Source organism: Harmonia axyridis, chromosome 4, assembly GCF_914767665.1.
Source record: "Harmonia axyridis chromosome 4, icHarAxyr1.1, whole genome shotgun sequence".
NCBI lineage: Eukaryota > Metazoa > Arthropoda > Insecta > Coleoptera > Coccinellidae > Harmonia > Harmonia axyridis.
The window spans coordinates 4,061,761-4,086,921 of record NC_059504.1 but is presented as its reverse complement, the minus strand read 5'-3'; the positions used below and the strand labels follow the sequence as shown (position 1 = coordinate 4,086,921).

At 34.5% G+C, this 25,161-nt stretch overlaps 1 protein-coding gene across 2 annotated transcripts in view; it reads right to left on the bottom strand.

Annotated features, from left to right (window-relative positions):
• LOC123677651 (zinc finger protein 395) overlaps window positions 1-25,161 on the bottom strand; it is a 91,440-nt gene that overhangs the window by 3,433 nt on the left and 62,846 nt on the right. For both annotated transcript variants that reach the window (XM_045614306.1, XM_045614307.1), the window contains exon 5: window positions 1,690-1,790. In XM_045614306.1, coding sequence (XP_045470262.1) covers window positions 1,690-1,790 — 101 coding nt within the window. The remainder of the gene's footprint in view (window positions 1-1,689; window positions 1,791-25,161) is intronic.

The window sequence follows — 25,161 nt, the reverse complement described above, 5'->3', positions numbered from 1 at the left end:
TATGTGTGCCAATACACGTGTCGATGTAAACAATGTTCAGTTGCGTGTACGCTGAATGAGAATGGGAAATGGTGTTTACATTGTCAATTTTTGCATTCTGTATGGAGATATTTTGTTTATTTACTCGTCTTACCAATCATCTATCGATATGAATTTTGTGTTGTTACCGAAGAATCGAGATAAACATTGAATTGGAATCTTATTATGACATTTATTTTCATTTTATTTCAATGTGTTACAAGGTAATATTTTACATTTAGGTATACCAACTCAGTTAAACAATTCTAGATGTTTGTTTATTTTGTATATTCCCAAATTGATACACTTTTCAATAGAAACTATTTGGGGAACAGTTTTATGAATGTAGAATTTGAATTTCGATATTTTTCTGTCAATCCTCTCCATAAACAAATATTTGAAATTTTATATATCAGAAACGATAAGTACTAACGGTAAGTTTTGAACAGTAATATCAAAAATAATAAAAATGACATAGATAAAATAAAAAAATTTCAACAAGAAAGCCTTATAAATAGTTGCCACTATCACTAATCGAAAAGGATAAATTGGTGACTAGTGAATCTATGTTTCAGTGATCAAAGATAACATAACAAGTAAATGAAAATATTTTCGCGTGACCAACGTCCACTTTCTAGGAAGGAATTTTAGGTGTCACAAGTCGGATTAGAGAAATCACAACCTCATAGTGAAGAATACGTTATTTATTAGCTGAAAGTTTGGCTAACCTGCAACGGTAGATTGGTTGAACGATTTCGTTAGAACTGCGATATAACGTTCAAGGCTGTTGTGTAACCTTGTTGGCTATTCCATCAACACTATCTAACTGAATGGCATCATTTCATGAAAAAATGTGATTTGAATTTTTTTAAATGAATGAATTGCATCCATTCAATATTATTTCTATTTGGTGTTACAGGCAACTTTGAATTTTAAGAGCTTAAGTGAAAATTATTGTAATAGCGTAGTATATGATGGTTAACAGACAATTTTTGAATCCGAAAAAAGTACCTCCTCGAACGGGACTCGAACCCGCAACCTCTGAACCACCAGTCCAGTGCTCTCACCAACTATTTACCTATACCTATCTAGTATATTAATTTTAACTAGAAGTTTTTCGTGGTATGAGTGTTAAGAAAAATATATATGAAAGAAATTGAAGAATTAATAGAAAAGATGAAAAAACAGAAGAATTATTTGAGATATTTGACTTTCCAATTATGTAAATGCAGAAACTCTTAAGGATGAAGTTTATAAACATTCATTTCCACAAGTCCTTTCTTCTTATTTTCGTATTTTATTATATTGGCGTTAGGAATAAACCTACAGATGAATTTCAGTAGGAACTTTTCAACCTGAATCCTTTGTCAGAATTCCAGGCCAAAATGAAAAATGGGCCCAGATTTTATAGATTATCTCCAACAAAATATTCTAAGCTTTGTCGCTGGGTTTTCAACACATGAAAGCCACCTGTCTCATGTCCCGGTAGAACTTTTTCACATAGTTTGTTGTTCGACACCCCTACAGCGCAGGTAAAAATTGCCCTGGATTGAAGGGTGTGAGGAGAGTAGGAGGGAGCATTGTAGATGTCTAGTCAGGCTCGGTGGGGTGGCCCCCACAGGGGTTGTTTTGTTTGGAGAGAGATGAAAGAAAAATTAATAATATACTCACGTTATATGTTCGTTTCTGATGTGGGCTATAACGGAATCTAGTGAGTTGGTACTCTTCATACAGCTTGGCCAGGTGCATTGGTAGACAATTCTTGTTAGGTTCTGAAACAAATAGGAAATGAGTATTTGGAAAATTTCAACTAAATCATGAAAAATATACAAAAAAAACCTTTAAGTATCAAGTCTTCATTGATAAGACCTGAATAAATCATATGGAGTTCGTTACATTTTTAGATTAATAAAAATGTATAAAAATAAGAAATAATTTCTTTCATATTCTGTCTGCTAGACCATAAGTACCAAACATGTTTGGAAACAGCTCATTTTTATTAATCTAAAAATGTGACAAACTACAGGGTGTTACATTCAAACCAATTGCCGCTAGACAATAAGTATATTTTTGATAATATTGTTAATTTAACTAATAAAGAATGTTACGCGTTACTTTATGAGCACACACAAAACTATTGTATTTTTGTCCACCCTGTACCAATTGGAATGAACATGTGATACATTTTTGGAATCAGCTCAGCTAAAGTAATCGGAAAATTGAGACAAAATGGGGTGTTCCATTTAATAAAAATGACGGTGACGTTATTACTCGAAAGTAATTCACCCTGTATATTAGATTATTATTTTAAAATACGGTAAATTGAAATAAAAAATCGACGTGTTTCTGGATTATTTCTTTGAATGGTCTGTTTAGCAAAAATGAATTTGTTCCATACTTTACGGACACAGTGTATATATCAATATCAGGAGAAAAAACTGAACTTTATTATTAATGAGAAAAACCTTGAAAAATATAATTTCCTAATTCCTTGCGAAAATCGCTTTTCAACCTGATAATCTGAGTAAATTGTTGTATTAAACATAAACTTAGCATGAAATTTTTACATATATTTGAAGAAGTTTCGACGATACTTATGTAATTTTCGGAAATAAAAAGGTTAATGTAACTTAAAAAGATCAGCACTTACGTGGAGACAAGAAATGTTCAAATTTTGTCTTTTTCGTTTCACAATATTTTTTATCATGTCGATTTTAGCTTGAATAAAATTAATTCAGTATTCTGAACACTGATTTGAAGTCAAGACTTCCTGGTCTGTGACTTGTCATGACAGTATTAAATGACAATTCTTTCAACACACTGCCAATTATATTTTTTGGAACCATTTTCTTTAGGTAACAAAAAGCATATAAAAATACTGAATGCATATATGGTTGTGAATTTTTTCTGAATGAAAACATATTTAATATTCGTATTTCTCTACAATATTACACATGCTTGATGAGAGGTTCCATATCTTCCCTTTAGATATACATATATGCAATTACAATATACTCTTATATCGGCCTGTATCTGGAGATACATAGGAAAATCAGAGAATTCTTGGATAACCATAAGAAAATAAGTTCTTTAAACATGGGCCCGCAAAAGATTTATTTTCGAGATACATGGTGTTTCTTGTAGGCCTCCTTTTTTGTGATAATTATACCAGTTTATAGAATCTTTATTAATCTTTGTTACATATTGGGTAAATAAGTACCAAAACTTATAATTAATTTATTCATTATAGAGCTTACTAACTGGATCTCTATATTTGGATTTTCTTGAGGATTACTGTTTGAAATTTTTTCTAGAAAACGGAAGCAGATATGACAAAAATTCAAGAAACCAAGAATTCTAGTATTGGATCAAAGTTTCGTTCAACATTTTAATAAATTTCCAGTGCTCCACCAAAAAAAAATATTCAGGAAAAAAGAAAAAAAAATCACCCTGTAGATTTGTCATAAAAATTAGCATATGACATGATGAAAACTTCAAATTGGAACATCTACGCCAAATTTAAGTTGAATATCTTGTGAAATAAAGGTGCTATGAGAAAAAGCTTGAAAAAAAGCCAAACTTCAACACCCTGTATCTCGAAAACAAAGCGTTTGCGGTCCCATGTTTATAGGACTTTTTCATCTCAAAATGACCCAAGGAATCAGTAGCGGGTATCAGCACCAAAGACATGAAGTGAACCATAAAATCCCCAGAGTATGTTGACATTTACTATTGGCAACAACAAGCCAAAAATACGAAATAATACCCAAAATGTCCGAATACAACCAAAACAACGTCTCGACGCAAACCGGCGCTATTGCCCGCTCTCACCACCGCCACCACAATGCGCCGATACTGTTTCAGGCCAAGGACAAAGGATCCGTCCAATTCTGATCCTTACAGCCGGGTCCTTTGCTGCGTTCAGATGCAAGATAGCCCCGCAATGTCAATAAACATATCGACCGCAACGGCGCCATCTTTTGACGTCATTAACGTGACTTCGATCCTGCTAAGGTTAGAGGGAGACAGCACCAACACAAACCAGTATGCCGAGTTGTCTCACTCTGATAAGTTGATAACGGACAGCTCCTTTCCTTTGTCCTCGCATGTCGAGCCACGCGAGGGCAAGCAGTAGTCGACTTTTTCTTGGAAACTCTTCCCGCTTCGAGCAGGAACTGGGAAAAACTGGGGAAAAACAGGGCTGTCGCAAGCTTCCTGTGAATTTCGATGGAAATGTAAACGTATGAGAGAGTGAGAGGAAGATAAAGAATACATTTCTGTGGTTTAGACCATTATCCTACCTGAAGGACCATAAAGAATCATTTTGCATAATCGGACTTAAGTTCATAGAAAAAAATAGAGACTCGGAATAAGCAAAATACGCTCTATTAGTGATGACTTCACACACCGCCATTTTAGTTCTTCTGTCAGTGTTCGGAATCCAAACAAACAAATTGTCATTCAAATTAGTACGTTGTCGTTGAAGAAATTGGCTTATTTTGATAAATAAGAGTATTTAAGGAACGATTTTACTATTAATTGATAGACAGAAGGAACGAGATTCATGCCAGCAAGTTCGAACTTGAAGTTCAACTAATAAACACGGCTTTTTACAAAATCTGGGGAATGATACAGGATTCAAACTTACTGGTATTAACCTCGTTTCTTCTGTCTATCAATTAATACTGAAATCGTTCCTCAAATACCCTTATTTATGAAAATAAGTTAATTCCTTCAACGACACCGTACTAATTTGAATGACAATTTATTTGTTTGGATTCCGAACACTGACAGGAGAACTAAAAATGGCGGTGTGTGACGTCACACTAATAGAGCGTATTAACATTTGTCAAAGTTTGTCATAGAATTTGTAGAACAACTTATTTTGTTTTTCTCTATCTTAGGAAATCTTTCCGATGAATTTCGATGGAAATGTAAACGTATGAGAGAGAGAGGAAGAAAGATAATACATTTCTGTGATTTAGGCCATTATCCTACCTGAAGGACCATAAAGAATCGTTTTTGGAGAACATTTAATCAGTGTTTCCAAGTTAAAGGAATGTTTTATTTGAAGATTACTAAATTCTAGATGGTTCAATAAGTTTTGTGGTTCTATGAGAAAAACACAATTTTATGGTTCGAAATTCACTTCATTATTCAGTAGACTCTCCCTGAATATCAATACACTTGTTCCAATGAGATTCCAATTTATGAATTCCATCCCTGAAGTGAGAATCTGGAAGGGTTGCAAAATACGCTTCTACAGCTGTTATGACCTCATCATTTGAAGAAATACACTCTCCACGAATGAATTTTTTAGGTTTGGAAACAGATGGAAGTCGCTAGAGGTCAAATCTGGTGAATACAGTGGATGCTCTAACAATTAGAACTTAAATTCATGGATTTTAGCCATTGTCAAAATGCTCTTGTGACACGGTACATTGTCCTGATTAAAAAAAAAATTTCTTCTGCAAATCAGGTCTTTTTTAACGAATTTTTTTCTTCAGCAGATCTGAAAGGTTACAATAATATTCAGAATTTATTGTTTCACCAGTTTTCCAGAAATCCACAAATGAAATTCCTTTCGCAACCAAAAAAACTGATGCTAACACCTTCTTGGCCGATTTCTGGACAAGAATTCGTTTCGGAGCCGAAAAACCAGGCTCACTCCAATCTTTAGCCTCTTGTTTTGATTTAGGATCATGGTGATAGACCCAAGTTTCATCCATAGTGATGAATCGATGCACAAAATCCACTTTATCCTCTCGAAAAAGCTCTAAATGTTGCTGAGAAAGTCACATTCATATGTGTTTTTGCTCCATTACCCATTTTGCACACAGCTTTCTGAAACCCAATACTTCAGTCAAAATATTGCTTACTCTACCCAATAATATGCCTAGGGCTTCTACTAAATCTCTTCCATTCACTCGACGATTTTACAATACAATATCTCGTATTTTTGCTACGATTTCTGGTCTTGTTGCTGTTTTTGGACATCCTTGACGTTGATCGTCTTCAAGGCTTGTACGACCACGTTTAAACTCAGCAACCCATCTTTCTACTGCACTTTTTGAGGAACAAGAGTCCTTATACACTTTCAACATTCGTTCATAAATTTCCTTTGCTTGTAAACCCTCCAAAACTAAATTCAAAATCGAAGGAAAGTTCTATTCACACGTGACAATGCTTCAATTACCACAACAAACTGAGGTAAGAGAGTGAACTTTACCACATCCACCTCATTTTCCTGTCATTCTTCTAAGCGATTATCTGTTCCAAAAATTGACGAAACAGTGTTGTAAATGCATTCCGATAAGCTGTTGATTGTAAATACACAATTTAACTGTTCCATTCACTTTCTTTCGATATTTACTAACCAACAAACACAGAATAAAATATTTTTTGTTATCGATGAGTTCTTTGTGTCTTGGATTTGTGATAAAACATTATTTGATGTCTTCAAGAACAGAAATCACTTTTTGTCAAAATGCAACAAGAGATGAAAAAACTGGAAGATAATTTCGTGGTCCTTTTGGAGTTCTACAATGTTGTCTGGAAATTTAATCCAGGTTCCAATTATGACAGACATATCTTATAATTAATTGAGCAAATGTTACAGGTAGCACCATGAACAACAAGTGATGTTGAAGTTCTTCACCCTTATGAATATTCAAACTGCTGTACGCTCTCAAAACTGGAATAATTAATGTTGATGGTACAACCCTTCAATATCATTAAGGAGCAGGAATTTCACTTCTCATCATACCATAATCCCAATAGATTAAGAACTTGCGGGGAGCAAAACTTTGCAAACATATCTTAGAACCTAGAGTCAAACGAACAAAGAGGAATACATCCATGAAATTTCAATGCGAAACGCTGTGGAAGTGCATCTTTGAATTTGTAACAGGTCATATGCTCATTCATATATACCTGACCTGGAACACTCTGGAAATTTCAATGTTGAATAAAATCACATTTCAATTGGTAATGTGTTATACAACAGCTTCGATTTCTATGCCCAGTCTTCATGAATTTGAATTGGAATTATTCAGTGTCAAGAGTCATCTTGATCACTTCCACAATGAAGTCCTAAATCAATACAATTTGATAATCCGTTATCAATTTATTTCGAGTAATAGAAAGAAGTAGTTTGGTTTAGACCTAAATTGTTAATGAGATGTGATTTATCATGATAAACAAGCTCTTCATATTTTGCCATAAAAAAGTTAACGGATTGAGATCCGGTGAACGAGATGGCCATGCATTTAGTTCTTCTTGACCTATCCATTTATTTGGGAAATTTTCATGATGTTACTTCTCTCCCTTTGTGTAGTGGTGCAAAATTGTGATGATACCTCATTTGTTGAGCTCTAGATCATCAAAGAAGTCAAAAACGTTGTGCCCCAAAAAAAGTTCATACAAATATGCATTTAAACGATCATTTGTAACATCTATTGGCATTACATAATTGTTGAAAATCGCACTCCAAATGTTTACCCTAAAATGTTGTTGGAATATTTTTGGTTTAATAGCTTATTGATTTTGCTGTGTCCATACATATTCATTGATAATATTCCCGAGGCTTCAACTTCTCCTGGACGTGAGCTATACCCTCGAAACCTCATTAGGTTTTGGATCGGAACTTGATGTTTCAAAAACGTTTTCATTGAGGGGTCTGTGACGAATAATTCAGGAGATATAACGATTTTTGGAGGGAAATTCAATTTTTTCCCAAATTTCGAGTTCAAATTTTCTCAAAACTGTGAGCTCTACGCAAAACCGGTGAGCAGGGCGAGAATTGACGATACTTGATTAGCCTATTTTCGATCTCACCTGAAAAATTTTTTGTCGAAAAATTTTCGTAAAATTTTCCATACCTTAAAAAATTCAAAAAAACAAAAAGTTCCTTAATGGGACTATCGTACCATTTTATTGATTGATTCGATTATGTTAATCACGAAAATGCTTGCAGTTTGGCGATTAGTAAAGTATTTCAGAAATTATAGGTAAAAATCTGAAATTTTCAAGAAAAAAATTGATAATATTCTCGAGGCTGCAACTTTTCCTGGACGTGAGCTACGCCCTCGAAACCTCAGTATGTTTTAGATCGGAACTTGATGTTTTAAAAACGTTTTTATTTGAGGGGTCTGTGACGAATAATTCAGGAGATATAACGATTTTTGAGGGAAATTCAATTTTTTCCCAAATTTCGAGTTCAAATTTCTTCAAAACCCTTAGATTCAACGACATCTCGCACTTCATTTCATTCGATGAATATTAACGACATTAAAAGATATTAAAAGTGCAACAAGGGTGAAATAAATGTCATTGTACCACTACCTAATTACACTTACAAATTAGGTATAAAATTTATATCACCATCAAACTTTTCCTTATCTACTGAAACAACGACAACGTAATCGTTGCAAGTAAACGTTTTGATATTTAAATATTCCTAGCTGTTTTTATCTAGCATCTACAATTTCGTCTAACCGTTATTTAAATTTGATACGACAGTTCTAAAGGTGGATATACTTCCCCTATAATATACATTGTCGTATTGGCTTATATATAGCATACTTAAAGGCATATCATTGCGGGGTATCGAAATTATCTTGAATTCAAAGTGGAACACATTAAACAAGTTCGATGACTATGTCGAAGAGAACAATGAACGCTAACATTTGATCAATTTACATAAAGGTAGGCATACATCATTCGAAGGTGTCAACAGCCTGAAATTGGTCGATTTTGGGTTCTTTGTTTTTGATAAGGTACTCCGATTGTGAAATATACATATTCAGTTGGTTGCTTCTTGGAATTTTTTCGAATTTTATCTTTGTTGATGACGCTTGAATTCGAGTTTACACAAATAATGGTGATTCGAGATTTAAGGAAAACTTTTTTATTGCTTGTATTTATTTCAGTGGCGAATCCAGCTTTCAACAATAGGAGGGGCTAGAATATTTTAAAGGGGGTCAAAATTTCCAGATACATCTAGTTTACTTTAAATGCATGTTGTATTTTTTTGCACATGTGATACTTCAGATATGTCAGCAATATTTGAGATCATGAAAAATATAAAAAACTTTTTATTTCGTATTATTTTTCGAAATTCTTTTTCCAATTATTCAATATCAAGGATGAACCTCTAGAGTCGAAAAAATCAACCATCATGGGAACGATTTTCGAGAATCACTACTGAAAAGCTGCGTTGAAACGGGTGTTCCATTTAAGAGGGAATACCACCATGTCTCTAATTCCATTTTGAATTGAGCAACCACGTTATGGTGTTCCCTCTTGAGAAACACCAACTCTCTTCTACATCTGTAAAGTAGCAATTAATTCCTTTGATATGTTATAGGTATCATATAAACAATAAGAGTTACTGAAAAAAGCGTTATAGATTTTTTTTAATCAGAAACGAAGATATATCGAACTGTCTGAAACAGTAATTTTTCAGAATCGGCCTGTAACTCGAGAATGAATCAAGACATCTATGATCTGCTTTTTGATAACTTATTATTCCGAAAAACGAGATCGTTGTTCCTTGAAGATTTTTTATCAAATACTCATAGTTCTCGAGATGCTTTCAGTGCACCCTGTACCAAAATAGTGTATAATAAAACTGTTTCTCTCCCGGCTACCCACACGTGCCGCCTCTGATAATTCGGCATATGAGCATCAGTCATGAACAGCTCAACTGCGTATTAGATAAGACAAAAGCATAGTCCAAATCGTCAGCTACTTGTAACTCTTGAATTCAATCGATAAACAATGACACAATTATCGATTAGCGGCATCTCTGTAACTGCGTGCGATAAATCCATCCAATCGCAATTAATTATTAATCGTTTACGAGTCAAGCCAACAAACTTGCAGACAATCGACTACTGTAAACAGACAGAAGGAGCATCAGCCAGGTAGATTTCCAGCGACTCGAATCAGATGAGAGAGCCGGCTAGAAGATCCACGTGGGGTGCACCGAGTGCAACAACAACGGCCGGTACTGCGATGTAAACACAGAGGGCATTGCCCTCTGCGCTGCTCCCCTTGTCTCTCGCCTCGAAGATGTACACAACTCTTTGTGACTTCGACTACATGACGTCATTCTCGGCCAGTTAGAACCGACGAAACAACCTGCTACGATGTGTGTCTCACTCTAAAGATGCATCATAGCCAAGGATTAATCACGGCTAAAATTTCCATTCCCAGATTTTTGGGGGCCCATCAGGTCAGTCCATCCGCCAGCGGTTAAGACTCGTCGGAGGTCGTTAGACCGGGAAATCGGTTGGATTTTGATTGGCCAGCGTCCGAAAAAGGACAGCCAATTTAAATTCGTGGAGGTTAGACGAGCGGGTCACATAGAGGAATTTGTCATTCTTACGGTTCTTCTTCGATGATTTCTTTTGATTCGGTTCATTTGATATGAATAGAGATAGTAATGATCATGAATAGAAGTACCATAACAGACCAATTGAAAAGTCCCCGGTCTACCATAGTAAAACACATTTTTTTGACAAAATTCGATTTTATTATTCAACATAGTTGCCTTCGAGGGCGATACAGCGATTATAGCGATCTTCCAACTTTTCGATACCATTTTTGTAGTACGATTTGTCTTTCGCTTCAAAATAGGATTCAGTTTCGGCGATTACTTCTTCATTGGCGCTAAATTTCTTTCCAGCGAGCATTCTTTTGAGGACTGAGAAGAGGAAAAAGTCGCTGGGGGCCGGATTTGGCGAATACGGTGGATGCAGAAACAATTCGAAATCCAATCCATGCAATTATGCCATTGTTTTCATTGATTTCTGATGTCTTGATGAAACAGCACCTTTTTTTTCTTCAAATGGTTCCGTTTTTTAACGATTTCATCATTTAAACGATCCAATAACGCTATATAATAATCGCTGTTGATGATCTGGCCCTTTTGGAGGTAACCAATGAATATTATACCTTGCGCATCCCAGAATTCTGATGCCATAACCTTGCCAGCTGACTGTATTGTTTTTCCTCGCTTAGGATTCGGTTAATCGTATGCTCAGCTGACTGTCGATTGGACTCCGGCATTCAAAATTAGCATTTTACATGATTTAAGCTTCGAATTGGAATATGCATGCCAAATTGAGTTGAATATCTTGTGAGGGGAAGGTGCTATGGCGAGAAATCTTGAAAAAACCCTGTAGCGTTTGCAGCCCCATATTTATAAGATTTATTTTCTTAGAATGATCCGTAAAATCTATCATTTTCATTTCTACCTCCAATCTAGGAAGACCCTGTGCAATGTTCTCCGATTTCAGTTAAGATGTTGACCTTTCAGCAATTCAGTAGATATCAAAAGTTCTAGTTGATAATGTATTTCTTTAGTGAGTACGTCACATTTCATTCCCGTAAAATGATAAAAATTGAATTGTCTGATTGAGTAAACGTGATAGATTTCACATTTGCACTACTAAAGTAACATTACTTCACTGTTTTAATGTTTTTCTTTAAAAAATTGTAATCCAGGAACAGATGATTGGTAATATGCCGATAAAAAGGTTGCTGACACTCATTACATATGGGAATTTCAAACAGTATCCAGTCAACCAGAAAATTAAATTCTAATAAGTTCGCTAATGATATTCATAATCATGATGTAATAAACAGATCGCGATAGCATTTGAAATATGCCTATCTAAGACCAACTATGTAAGCACTCAGTGATTGTTTTGTCTATTAAGATCAAGCGGATTGAATTTAATCGTATACTACTAGTACAAAATCAGTTACACAACTCAGAAAATTGAAAAAGAATTAACAAAAATTTACGCAACATACAATTAATGAATTGAGAAAGTATGTTATAACATAATGGTACATCTTCTGCGGTAAAGTTTACTGCAGAACCTTATACTTCACACAATTCGTGTTCAATAGATTTCGAAATAGTCAATCAATCAAAAGCGTGCTTCTTCAAGAAAAGATAGGTGAGATTTTATGTGATGAGATTTTCCGAATTTCAAGATTGTTCTTAGCTGGAATGTTCGAGGTATTTCTATCGAAGAAACTAGGTTATATAGTGGAAAAACATTTTACTCAGCTCCTAGCTCTTGACCTTAACGCGGACCATCGTAAAATATGAACCCTTGTTCAATAACTGTCATCAAGTATCACAATTCGATTTAAATACACTGCGCAAAAAAATTAACGCACATTCTGGAAATCTAAATTTTAATGAAAGTTAACTCTACATTGACTTTATAACTTATTTTTATGTTCTCTCGGGAAGGTTTCGAACGAAACAAGACACATTAAATGGAAGAAAAATTCAGGATTTCACCGTATCTTATGTGAAAGAAGAGAAATAAACAATTTTCCAAATACTGGAATGCTGATAAGTGATTTAATACTTGGTATTTCCACCCCTTGCGTTAATTACAGCTCGGCAACGACAGTTCATACTCAGAATGAGTGATCTTAAAATGTTCTGATCTAATCCTTCCCAGATTTCTCTGAGTTGGATTCCTAAGTCATTAAGAGTAGCTGGATGATTTTCTGAACTTCTCAGCCTTCTATTGAGGTTGTCAAAGATATTCCACCCCATACCATAATCGATCCTCCTCCGAAACCAGTAGTATTCAGGAAATTGCACTGAGCATATCTTTCATGTGGATGTCTGTATACAAGGGAACGTCGATCACAATGGTAGAGGCAGAATCTAGACTCATCTGTGAAGAGAACTCTTTCCCAATCCGCCTCTTCCCAATGGATAATCTCTTTCGCAAAATCCAAACGCGCCCTTCGATGGGCTGGGGTAAGAGCTGGGCCTCTTGCCGCGACACGAGGCCTTAAATCATATTCTCTGAGGCGATTTCTTATTGTCTGAGTAGTGAGTGCTAATTTGCACCCCATGAGTTTGCTCAAGCTGATTTTGAAGGAGGCGAGCGGTTGCAAACCGTTGTCTCAACGAAGAAACTCCTGTCTCCCTTAATCGCTGCAACATTCTGGACACAATTGTATGGGAAACTCCAAACCTTTCTGTAATTCTTGTGTATGTCCACCCTTCTTCTCGCAAAACTACCGCTTGGGCATATTCCTCTTGGGTCAAATTGCGTGTTTCGCGTTGCATAGCGATCGAGTGTAGAAAATCAAACGAAAGAAAAACTGTTGATCACTAGAATTGATCGAGAACAGCTGATTTCAGAATGGAGCCAATACATTCAAAATCTGATAATCTCATATTTTTTTATTCCTGCTGTGGAAAAACATCTGTATTGAAGAAAAACGTTGAAAGTGGATAACATATGCATGCATAATTCTGATGAAAATAATTATCATTGAGAACACCTTCAGTTGTAGAATAAATTTGAGATTTCCATAATGTGCGTTAATTTTTTTGTGCAGTGTAGTCGGATTTATGTAGGATTCACTATTGATTTATACAACACAATATAAACTGAACGACTCACTGATGGCAACACATAGAAATTGGACGATTTGAGAAATTACATAACGAAATGCTAAATAAAAGTAAGAAACCATTCATACGTTATTCAATTACGTATACTGAATGAGAGATTGTTTGTTACCGTCAAATGGTAGCCAGAGATTTATAGTTTTATTGTCCAAAGTGAGGAAAAAGGGAGAGCTCGGAGTTGCTAAGATCAATTGCATTGTATTCAGAAGGTGATTTGTTGAAGTCGTAACAACCAGCTAGACATTTTTCATGACATTGGGGAATTTTCTTCCAGTACGTTTTTCATTGGATATATTTGAAACGTCGCATTTCAAACTTTTTTTTCATTTTAAATTTTTTATAATTCAAGAGTTCAATGTAAAATTACAACAATGTCAATTATCAATAACGATTGAAAATCAATATTTTGTTGTTTTTAAATCCATTTACAACACAGTGAATATCCTTATGTTTTGATTGTTAATTGATGTTTATTAAATCCTATTACATATATCAGAGATAACTCTTATTTCTATAATACCGATACCAAACAAAGCAATGCGTATGACACATTCAGTTCTATAAATATTTGAATGCCACTCGGCTAAATGCTTCTCATTCAAGTAACCTACACACTGAATTGTGCGTAGATTTCATCTGAACAAAGACTGCGTGTATAAAAATAGAAACTTTAATTCCTTTGATGGAATCAAATTTAGTTTCTCATTCAGGATTATGTTTCGCAGTATTCGTGATCAAGATTTCGCTTTGTAAATATAACAAATACTGCAGAAGATAATAAATCAACTTGATATCACGTATGTTGACAAATTTTCTAATATGATAGGAATTGAAGTAGAGATTTCTTCAAGAGAATAATATTGTTGAAGAGCCTCGATCTACTGATAAAGAATAGGGTACAATGCTCTATCTATTCTAAACCTACACCAAAATTGTCAAAAACAACTAAATAGTACTGCTACAATCACGTTTTCTTCTGTATCATGGTATCAAAGTTCGGTAGCCTGATAAAACGTTGTTTATACTTCCTATTGTCCAACTTTTTATGAATCATCACGCAACTGCGTGACCATTACAAATATTTGAACGTATGTTTCTAATTCTCCAAAAAAAAATATATTTTCTATCCATTTGGAGACTTTTGGAAGTATGCAAAAATTATCATTGCAAAACGATGATATGTTATATGATTTTGAAAGTGAGGGATCCAAAAACACGAAAGTTCAATGACAATTTAACAAACAAATATATGTATGATAGTCCGGAATATTTTTCAGTGATAACAATATCTCGGTAAAAGTAATAACCAACGTGATAACAAAATCATGGTAAGGGGTAATAAGCAAGTCAATTCCTTTTCTTTTTTGGTAGACTGAATCGTAGATTCGTGGTCAGTGACTCTAGAGGATTCATACCTACGTTTGTATGAACATCGGCGACCTTGGTAGGTTGATGACCCAAAATAAGAGGTTGATCCAAGGGATTAACTGTCTAAGAAAAGTCAAACTGAAATTGCTCGAAGCCTTGTTTATGAAATAAACAGGTATAGTTTTCACAAACATTTCATTTATAGACTATCAAAATATAGAGGTGAAAATTTAGATGAAGGAAATGCAGTTTCATCATATATTCAATCAGGTTTTTTTATATGAATTAATTACACTCGTAATATAAAAAATAATTATAAGGAAGTAGCTCAAAGACCAACAAAGTTATAAAATGAAATGCATCAGCTCGAACACAATAAAGACGTAAAGTTTTCAATTTTCGTGTTGATCAATAAATTAAACTTCCATAAATATAAACCAAGAGGAATGACAGTGTATTTTATTTTCTGTGTTAAGCTGTTGGCCCCAGTTTAAATGAATTGTGTCCAACACCAAAACATCAACACTTCAACAATAGGGTAGAACATCGTAAAGAGATAAATTTAGCGACATCGTGGGATATTATCCTCTTGACTCGGAGAGAAAATAACGTTATACAATACAGAAATGTCAGTATCACTGTAAATGATGGGGTTTTTAAACCGAAACGTTTTATTAAGAGTGATTCTCTTTTTTTTTTGGAATCGTGAAGGTTGAAGGTGCTTTAACACCTTGAGTACGTGTGTTTCACTGACTGGGAGTTGAAGCCTCTAGAGATTGATGAACTCAGTCCCGTTCAATTTGAGCAGGATGCTTTTTCGAGGAATAGGTACATGCATTGATTTCTTGGAATTTATATAACGGGGCATTTCCGATTGGTCCTTGGGTACACGTGACTATTGATCAAGTTATCACGTAGGTTTCATGAGAGGTGTTATTCTGAAATAATTTCAGTTTTTTTTACTCTGAAGGTTCATTATTGAATTAAAGAGAGAATTTGGAAATATAATAGATACGAAATGAAAGGTTTTTATATTTTTGATGAACCAATTTAATCAATTTTCCATTCAGAAAAAGTGTCAATTCTAACTGATACCAAAAATCAGATTTGACAATTGAAATATACAAATAACAGGTGTTTTTTTTCGAGGTATATAACTTTAAGTTGGCATTACTGTTCAAGATGGCGACCGATTTAAGAGCTGTCAAGTGATTTATTCTCAGTTTGATTTGGCAATTCATCATGAATAGACTCACGACTGAACAACGCTTGCAAATAGTGCAATTTTATTTCGAAAATAATGGTTCTGTGCGGAATACGTATCGCGCACTACGTCCATTTTATCTTGTTTAGCGATGAAGCGCACTTCTTGTTGAATGGCTACGTCAACAAACAAAACTGCCGCATTTGGAGTGAAGCTAATCCTCAAGTGTATGTCGAAACACCTTTACATCCAGAAAAACTGACTGTTTGGTGCGCTTTATGGGCTGGTGGAATCATTGGTCCGTACTTCTTCAAAAACGATGATGGCCAGAACGTTACAGTCAATGGTGATCAGTCTAGAGCCATGATTACTAACTTTTTCATTCCGGAATTGAATAACCATGATGTCCAGGAGCTTTGGTTCCAACAAGACGGCGCAACACGTCACACAGCTCATGCCACAATAGATTTATTGAAAGACACGTTCGGTGAGCGCCTATAATTTCACGTTTGGAACCTGTGAATTGGCCTCCAAGATCTTGTGATTTAACACCGCTAGACTACTGTGGGGCTATGTTAAGTCATTGGTCTATGCGGATAAGCCACAAACCCTTGACCATTTGAAAGACAACATTCGCTGTGTTATTGCCGATATACGGCCACAAATGTTGGAAAAAGTCATCGAAAATTGGACGTCCAGATTGGACTACATCCGAGCCAGCCGTGGCGGTCATATGCCAGAAATCATATTCAAAATGTAATGCCACAAGATTATTTGCGGATAAATGATATTCATTTCAATCGAATAATTTATCGTTGTTTTATTGCAATTCAAAATTCTATAGCTCTAAAAAAACACGCTTTAGAAATAGTTCTTCCAGTTTCCGAGAAAAAGATGAAATAGGATAATATTCATGATTTTTAGAGGTTGAATACCAAGAAAACAAATTAAATAAAATATTCTCCTAAGCAAAAGAATACGCTCAAACTCCAGGAGAATTTAATTTGGAGTTAGTTGTACCAAGATATTTCTTCAAGCAAGATTTTTGGTATTTTTTTTGACCAAAAGTAGACATGAAACATATGGCACAGTTCTCGAAACATTATTTTCAGTTTTCACCACAATGAATTAGAAGGTTCATCTTTAAAAATTATAAAAAAATAAATAAAAATTAAAAGTCAAGACTGACGAATTCGTTATAGGACGATGGCCTATAAAATTAATACAAAACCACGGAACCAATCTGTTGCATTCCTATTCATTGTATTCAAGAGTGAAAGCTATTAGGGTCAGTCTTTATCACCAACAAAATACGTCGTTACTTCAGAAAGGTGTCATTGTGTCAGCTGATAAACAGATGAATTAACGCCAAACACTACTGCTGAACAATGTGAAATATCAACAATTATGAGTGATTAGCCCAGATCAGCATCACTCTAATCAATAAACAAATACAAACAATAAGAATAGTCAAAATAAACCTATAGGATTTTGTGCTTCTTGAAAATTCTAACACATGAATTTGTGGGTCATTCTATACACTTGATTGTAACAGTATTTCTCGAATACGAGATTGTTTTTCGTTCCAGCTCTGAGGTCGATGTCCGTTGCCAAAATTTGATACGTGTTCGAATAAAAATACAAAACATGCATTTGTTTAGCATTTTTTACGATATTTATGTTATGTTTAAAGTTTTAAAAGTCGTTTAGGAAACATACATTCTAATTTACAATGTGGATACATTGAGAACGGTATTTTAATGTAGCCTTCTCAGATTATGATTAATTGCTGTTTTCAATAATAAAGATTTTGGAATTATCATCTCAGTTGTTGAAGATCGATTTCCACTTACTGCTTGTCGCGAAAATATTTTGAATATAGCCATAAAAACCTCATTCGAATAATAATTATTAAATGATGAAATATCACGATCCAAGAATTTCGTTCAAGATCAGAATAACATAAACATTCAAAGCGATTGAAATATCACTTTTCACCATAATATTTATGTATCAATTCTACCTCAGTTTGGGTAAAATCATGATAACCATATCTGCAGGGGACATGAATCAAAAAAGTTGCATTTTTATGAGAGATTAACCAAAAAATGCAAGTATTCAGTGGAAGGTTGTCGCAATAATTCTCTTGAATATGAGGAGATCCTTGATATTTTGGAAAACAGGTATTTAAGGAGAATAATTAATTAATCTGAAATGTCGTGTTTTTAGAGAGATTAGTATCGCTTAAAGTCAAGAGCTCGTAAATTATTCGGGTATGACCGAGAATTTTTCTGCACGATTCGACAAGAAAGTAACAGGTTTGGATTTGAGCTGACTCGCAAATTTGTTCCTAAAAGATTCACGCTGTATAGGAACTGCTGGACATTGATAAATTATTTTATAATTAAACCTAGATAGAAAGAAATTAATTTTAGTGAAATCAATAAAAGTATCAGATATTAGGACAATTGAAAAGTCCCCGGTCTGATGCACAGATGGCGATGCAAGTGCTAAATCCATATGCTTTTCAGTTAGTACCAACATTCAAACGATATGTATCAAAATTTGACAGCAGTCCGACCATTAGTTTGTGAGATATTGCGTTGTGAGTGTAGCTGCTTTTGTTATTTGAAAAATGATGGGAAAAAAAGTATTTCGTGTGCTGATTAAATATAGCTTTTCGAGGGAAAAATTACAGTTGAAGCAAAATCTTGGCTTGATGAAGAATTTCCGGGGTCTGCACCAGAAAAAAAATCAAAAAAAATCAACCATCATTGATTGGTGTGCTAAGTTTAAACGTGGTGAAATGAGCACCGAAGATGGCGAACGCAGTGGACCTCCAAAAGAGGCTGAGTAGATCGAGATAGCAGATATTGTGAAGATATCATTCGAACGTGTGCCTCATATCATTCGCGAATATTTGGACATGAGAAAACTTTGTGCAAAATAGGTACCGCGCGAGCTCACAATCGATCAAAACAACGTGTTAATGATTCTGAGCAGTGTTTGAAGCTGTTCAAGTGCAATAAACCTGAATTTTCGCGTCGATATGTAACAATGGATGAAACATGGCTCCGTCATTTCACTCCGGAGTCCAACCGACAGTCAGCTGAGTGGACTGCACACGATGAACCGAATCCAAAGCGAGGAAATACACAACAGTTAGCTGGCAAGGTTATGGCATCAGTATTCTGAGATGCGCAAGGTATAATATTCATTGATTACCTCCAAAAGGGCCAGACTATGTTGAATAATAAAATCGAATTTTGCCAAGAAAATGTCTTTTACTATGTTTCGAATGTTCATTATTGCAAAATAAAATTAAATACCGAATTGTAATTGATGTTTTCGTAATTTGCAGATGTCATCAGGAGATAAACGTCATGAAAAGTGCAGTAGCCTACTTATCTGCTAACGCATCAGCAGTTAGTAGTAACGTCAACCAGTATCGATTAATTTCATTGAATTTCATTCATATATGACGTAAATCATAGAGTGCTGTTCGTAGGTTACGAACTTACGTATGACTAACGTCATCTTGACGTATTTAATGCGTCGAGATTCCCAATACTTTCCTCTAGCAAGCTCATCAGCGTAAAAACCAATTGTTACAAGATCAAAACAATCTTCTTGTTTTTCCACTAAAATACCAGAGAGATAAGTTCAATGAGAATAATACCGATTTCGAACTCGTAAACACAACATGGTCATGTTTACGTTGTAGCGAATGATACGTATAATTTAAAAATTACATGTAGGATTCGAGAAACTGACCTTTGTAATAACAACCACTGTTACACGTGTTGATAAATTAATAGCTAGCCTTTACTAAGAACTTGGATAATGCACGTCCGTGGTCTCTGAAAATTTTGTTTTGCAAACAAAAGAATATATATTGCGCATGATTATTTGGCGGGGATTTTCACATTACCTTCTCTGGGAACAAAGGCCAAAAACGTTCATTGAAAAATTAGCAACAATCTATTTTGAAATCAGGCAAACATTGATTATGAAGGATACAGTTTATCAAATATGTTTTTTTGATTTCATTATTCATTATAAGTTTCTATCATGTTTTTAGTGGTGAATTCTTTTCAATTTGATTCATTAATATAAGGCGTCAGCGTCATACGACTTTTTTGTGAATAATTTGACACATAGGAGCAGCGTTACTTCATCGGCATAGAGGATGAGTTCCAACGATTTTTCTAAAATTATTTCAGAACGAAAAATAAGAAAAAAAAAATAAAGGGTGTTTTTTTAGAGCTATAGAACTTTGACATGAATTTTATTTATCCGCAAGATAATCTTGTGGCATTACATTTTAAATATGATTTCTGGCATATGACCGCCACGGCTAGCTCGGATGTATTCCAATCTGGACGTCCAATTTTCGATGACTTTTTCCAACATTTGTGGCCGTATATCGGCAATAACACGGCGAATGTTGTCTTCCAAATGGTCAAGAGTTTGTGGCTTATCCGCATAGACCAATGACTTTACATAGCCCTAAAGAAAGTAGTTTAGCGGTGTTAGATCACAAGATCTTGGAGGCCAATTCACAGGTCCAAAATGTGAAATTAGGCGGTCACCAAACGTGTCTTTCAACAAATCGATTGTGGCACGAGCTGTGTGACATGTTGCGCCGTCTTGTTGGAACCACAGCTCCTGGACATCATGGTTGTTCAAGTCAGGAATGAAAAAGTTAGTAATCATGGTTCTATACCTATATCTGTAACGTTCTAGCCATCATAGTTTTTGAAGAAGTACGGACCAATGATTCCACCAGCCCATAAAAGCGCAACGAACAGTCAGTTTTTCTGGATGTAACGGTGCTTCGACATACACTCGAGGATTAGCTTCACTCCAAATGCGGCAGTTTTGTTTGTTCACGTAGCCATTCAACCAGAAGTGCGCTTCATCGCTAATCAAAATAAAATGGACGTAGCGCGTGATACATATTCCGCACAGAACCATTATTTTCGAAATGAAATTGCACTATTTGCAAGCGTTGTTCAGGAGTGAGTCTATTCATGATGATTTGCCAAACCAAACTGAGAATAAATCACTTGACAGCTGTTAAATCGGTCGCCATCTTGAACAGTTATGCCAACTTAAAGTTTTATACCTCGAGAAAAAACACCCGATAAAGACAGAAACCTAGGTCTACTAGAGTTTTGTGGCGATAGACCGTTTCAAGGAGCTCAGCATCATCAGCCAATAACAATTGTATTTAGTTTTATATTTCTTCTCAGTTGATTCCGAACATTTAATACTCCACTATTGAATATGATAATAAAAGATTAAATGCTTTCTTTTGGAAATAAAGAACCGACAGAAACTTATCTTCAAGCAACCGCTTCAAAGAGCTCATCAGCATCAGCCAATAACAATTTTAGCAAGTTTTATATTTTTGATTCCGAAGATTCAATATTCCAAAGAGTATACCAATATTGAATATGATAAAAAAACACATGCTTTCTTTTGGTGTTGACCTTTGTAATTTGCCTTTGCTACCAAATTACGCTGAGAAATTCCGATAAATAAAAACTTAATTTCTCATACTGTCTGAAAATTTACATATAAACTGCTGTTACTCGTGTCTTGGTGTGAATTTGATACAATGATGTTATAAAGTCCATCAAACGATTAGATGTGAAATAGATCAGGTTTTTATTTATCTTTCCTGTTCCTAAATCTAACACGTAATAACCATAAAATTAATTCTATGGAGAAAAAAGACGACGAGTGGTCAGAGATTCAATTTGTGGAAAGTATACAAAGTGACCTTAACAAATATTTCTACCAATCTTGATACTCTTTCAAGATTCAGACATAATATAAACATATTAATGACATTAACAGAAGAAAGAAATAAGTCGCTGACCCATGGTCTATTATGCATTTACATTTGTATGAAACAAGGAAAAAGCTCGGGAAATTACAACGATGATATCAGCTTTCCACAAAACCATAATAATCGTGCTATTGAAACTACTCAGAACAGCTTGGACATTCCATAATCGGAGTTCTAGGAAAAATAATATGTTGGAAAATGGGCATTCCTTCAGTATAATGAATAGGTGCAAGGAAGCCTGTTCTGTTTTGACATATTTATAGAAATACACCCAGAGGCAGGTTTTCCGTTACAATTTTATTTCTAATAATAATAATAATAATAATTCTAATGGAATAATTTTATTGACTTAGTGTAATTCTGGCAACTGAATTCAATGCTTTTTGTGCAGCTTGAATAATAAAGTAATGTAATTTCTACTTGTGTTGTCTTAGGTTATGTTGAGAAAATCATGAGACAAGAGGAATGGCGGACTAATACAGTTGCTGAGGGTTATGCGGGAAATTCCATAATTAATAAACAGTAGATTGCCATAAACATCCTTGGAGAAAATTAAATGGAAAATATGCAAATTAATGCTGAACTGAAAACTATGTTGTCAGCTGGGGTTAATGTCATTAATTGTTCAAATTGTGTTATTAATATTCAAAAATAATATTTTCATTTCTGTGTGAAAAATGAATATAATTATAAATCTTCATATTATGCAGTACATAAAGCTTAATGACAATACAGAGGAAGTTCAGATAGTTCAGTATTACAATTATTCTGTATTTTTAGCAATTAATAATAAAATATATTTTTTACCAATTGTTTGCCAAATATTTAACTTTTTATAACTGATTATGATAAGTAAAACTTTTTTAAAATATCCATGTGTTTAATATGTCTTTATAATCTGCGTTAATCTTTTATAATGTGCGTTTTAAGCTGTGGGTGTTTTAATTTCACTCATCCATTAAAATTCTGAAACTTTTAGTCGAGTTGTATAAAAATTGATTCATGTTGAAATTTTCCAATGATGACCGTTTCAGAGTAATATAGATGTTTAATGTTTACGTGTTCATCTAGCTTTGGAAATCACTCAAGGATAAATGTTTTCAAAATATCTTGATATGAATGATGAAACTCGAAGAAAATATCAAAATTATGGTCTCTTAAAATGAATATTTAAAGAATGAAATTGCTGTTTGATAAAAGCCTACTTAAAAACTTTATCAATTCATTTCAGAGGAGCTCTTTCAAAAGCTTGAACAAACATGTCATCTTTCAACTCCAAACGACCTGAAGGCTAACAAGTGAATAAAAATTGCCCACATACCTGCGTTTCGCTGATAAGAGTCATGAATTCCATCAGAATTATTTAGTGTATGAGCAATGCTAGGACTCCACCATCCTAATATCAACTTGTGTGAAAGATAACTTAAGTTACATGCATCATAAAAATAGATAAGAAAAATTTCATGAAATTGGTTTCGTTGCTGTTCTAGAGATGTCATGTTATGAATGGATTTGCATTCTGAGCTTTTGTAGAACCTTCAGTAGAAGATGAACTCATTGTTGATATCTAATTTCATTGGTAGAAAAACAATACGAAACCAATAAATGGTTGTAGCGGTAAGTTGTAGTCGAAAAAATAGGTCATAGATGTCATACAATCAGCCTGGGTATTTGTAAACATAACGCCATCGAAATATTAGTCGATTTGTGTCTGCATCATAAAGTTATTTTCGATTAAGCAAGTCAGCTTACTAACCAAATTCTCGTCATTTGCGGGAATTTTCAAATTTCTGCATCATTATGGAGAAATCTGCGGCTGAGGCTCATCGAATGCTCTCCAATACCTATGGTGAGGCCGCTATTAGTGGAAGAACGGTGATTTTGACGTCTAGAGAAGGTTTTCGAAGATGCAGAATTCAACAAACCGCTAGCATAACCAAATATCCAAATAACTTGACTCCCTCACTGTATATGGCTTAATAAGCGACTGGGACCTTCCAATGTGCATAGCGAGATGAATTCTAAATGGCGTTGATAATAAAAGTTCGCAAGCAAACGGATATAAATACGAGCCAGCCATTTGTGGGTTGACCTTGCCTTGACGTAAATAAATTTGTCCTTGCTTCCTGCTTCCATGAGGTATTTTTTCTACCCGTGCCGGCCGGCATCTATGTTTGCTGCACCTAACCTATTCTGTGCTTGCGTAATCTCCAATCGAGCATTGTGAAAACAGATAGATCTGGCCGTGACAACGAGAGTCTGAATTTGAAAGGAATGGCAGGGTGTATAATGCAGGGATATTTACAATATACTAAGATTAGAATTCCACGAATTTCTTAAAGAGATTCACGTTTTTAAGCATGAGACATAAAAGACTAGGCAGCTACCTAATGAAACATTGTTACTGGTTGATTTTTCTCAATTTTTCGTTTGTTGTTGAATATGACCTCCTGAACAAGAAAGTCTAGGGGGCCAACTCAATCCTATGACTAGTTTTCGAGATACAGGGTGTCGAAGTTGGAAAATAGCATTTCTTTGAAGTAACATTTCTCGTAGGAAAAAATATTGAATGAAACACTTTTGCTCAACAAATATTGCTTACCCATAAGGTAATAATTTTAGACTGGTTTTTAATGAAAATTATTGTTAGATACGTAGTAAGTCAAACATTATTCAAAATGAAATTAGTTTAGTTCATTATTCTCCCTGTAATTGAAAAAGTTGTCCGTGAAATTTTCCAATTTCTTGTCATTACTCTTAGTTCGAGTACACTTTCATAATGTCAAACAATATTGGCTTTGCTATGACCAGTTTTTGAGATTCACAGAGTGATATATTGAGAGGGGTGACCATTATTACAAAAGTTGTCAAAAAGTTGATACACATTGGCCTTTACTTATTGTTATTTTGTCATTGTACAATGAAAGACATTGTACAGGGTGCCCCAAATTCGATGATCACTTGGAGCATATCAAGAACTATAAGACTATCAAAAAGATCCATAAAAATTACCGAAAACGAAAATTGTAGAATTTTTCGAATATCTAAGAAACTAAGATAAAGCCAAATATTGGGAACAATCAACACCAAGAAGCTGTTTTGTTCCTAAAATTTCATTTGCAATGCAAAATATGAAACAAGACGCACTTGAAATGAACTGACAATATGAAAACAGTAAAGTTAAGCAAATTTAAGGCTCTCCAATGATTTTGTACTCTCTGAAGCTATATAATGTATATTGAGAAAGACATT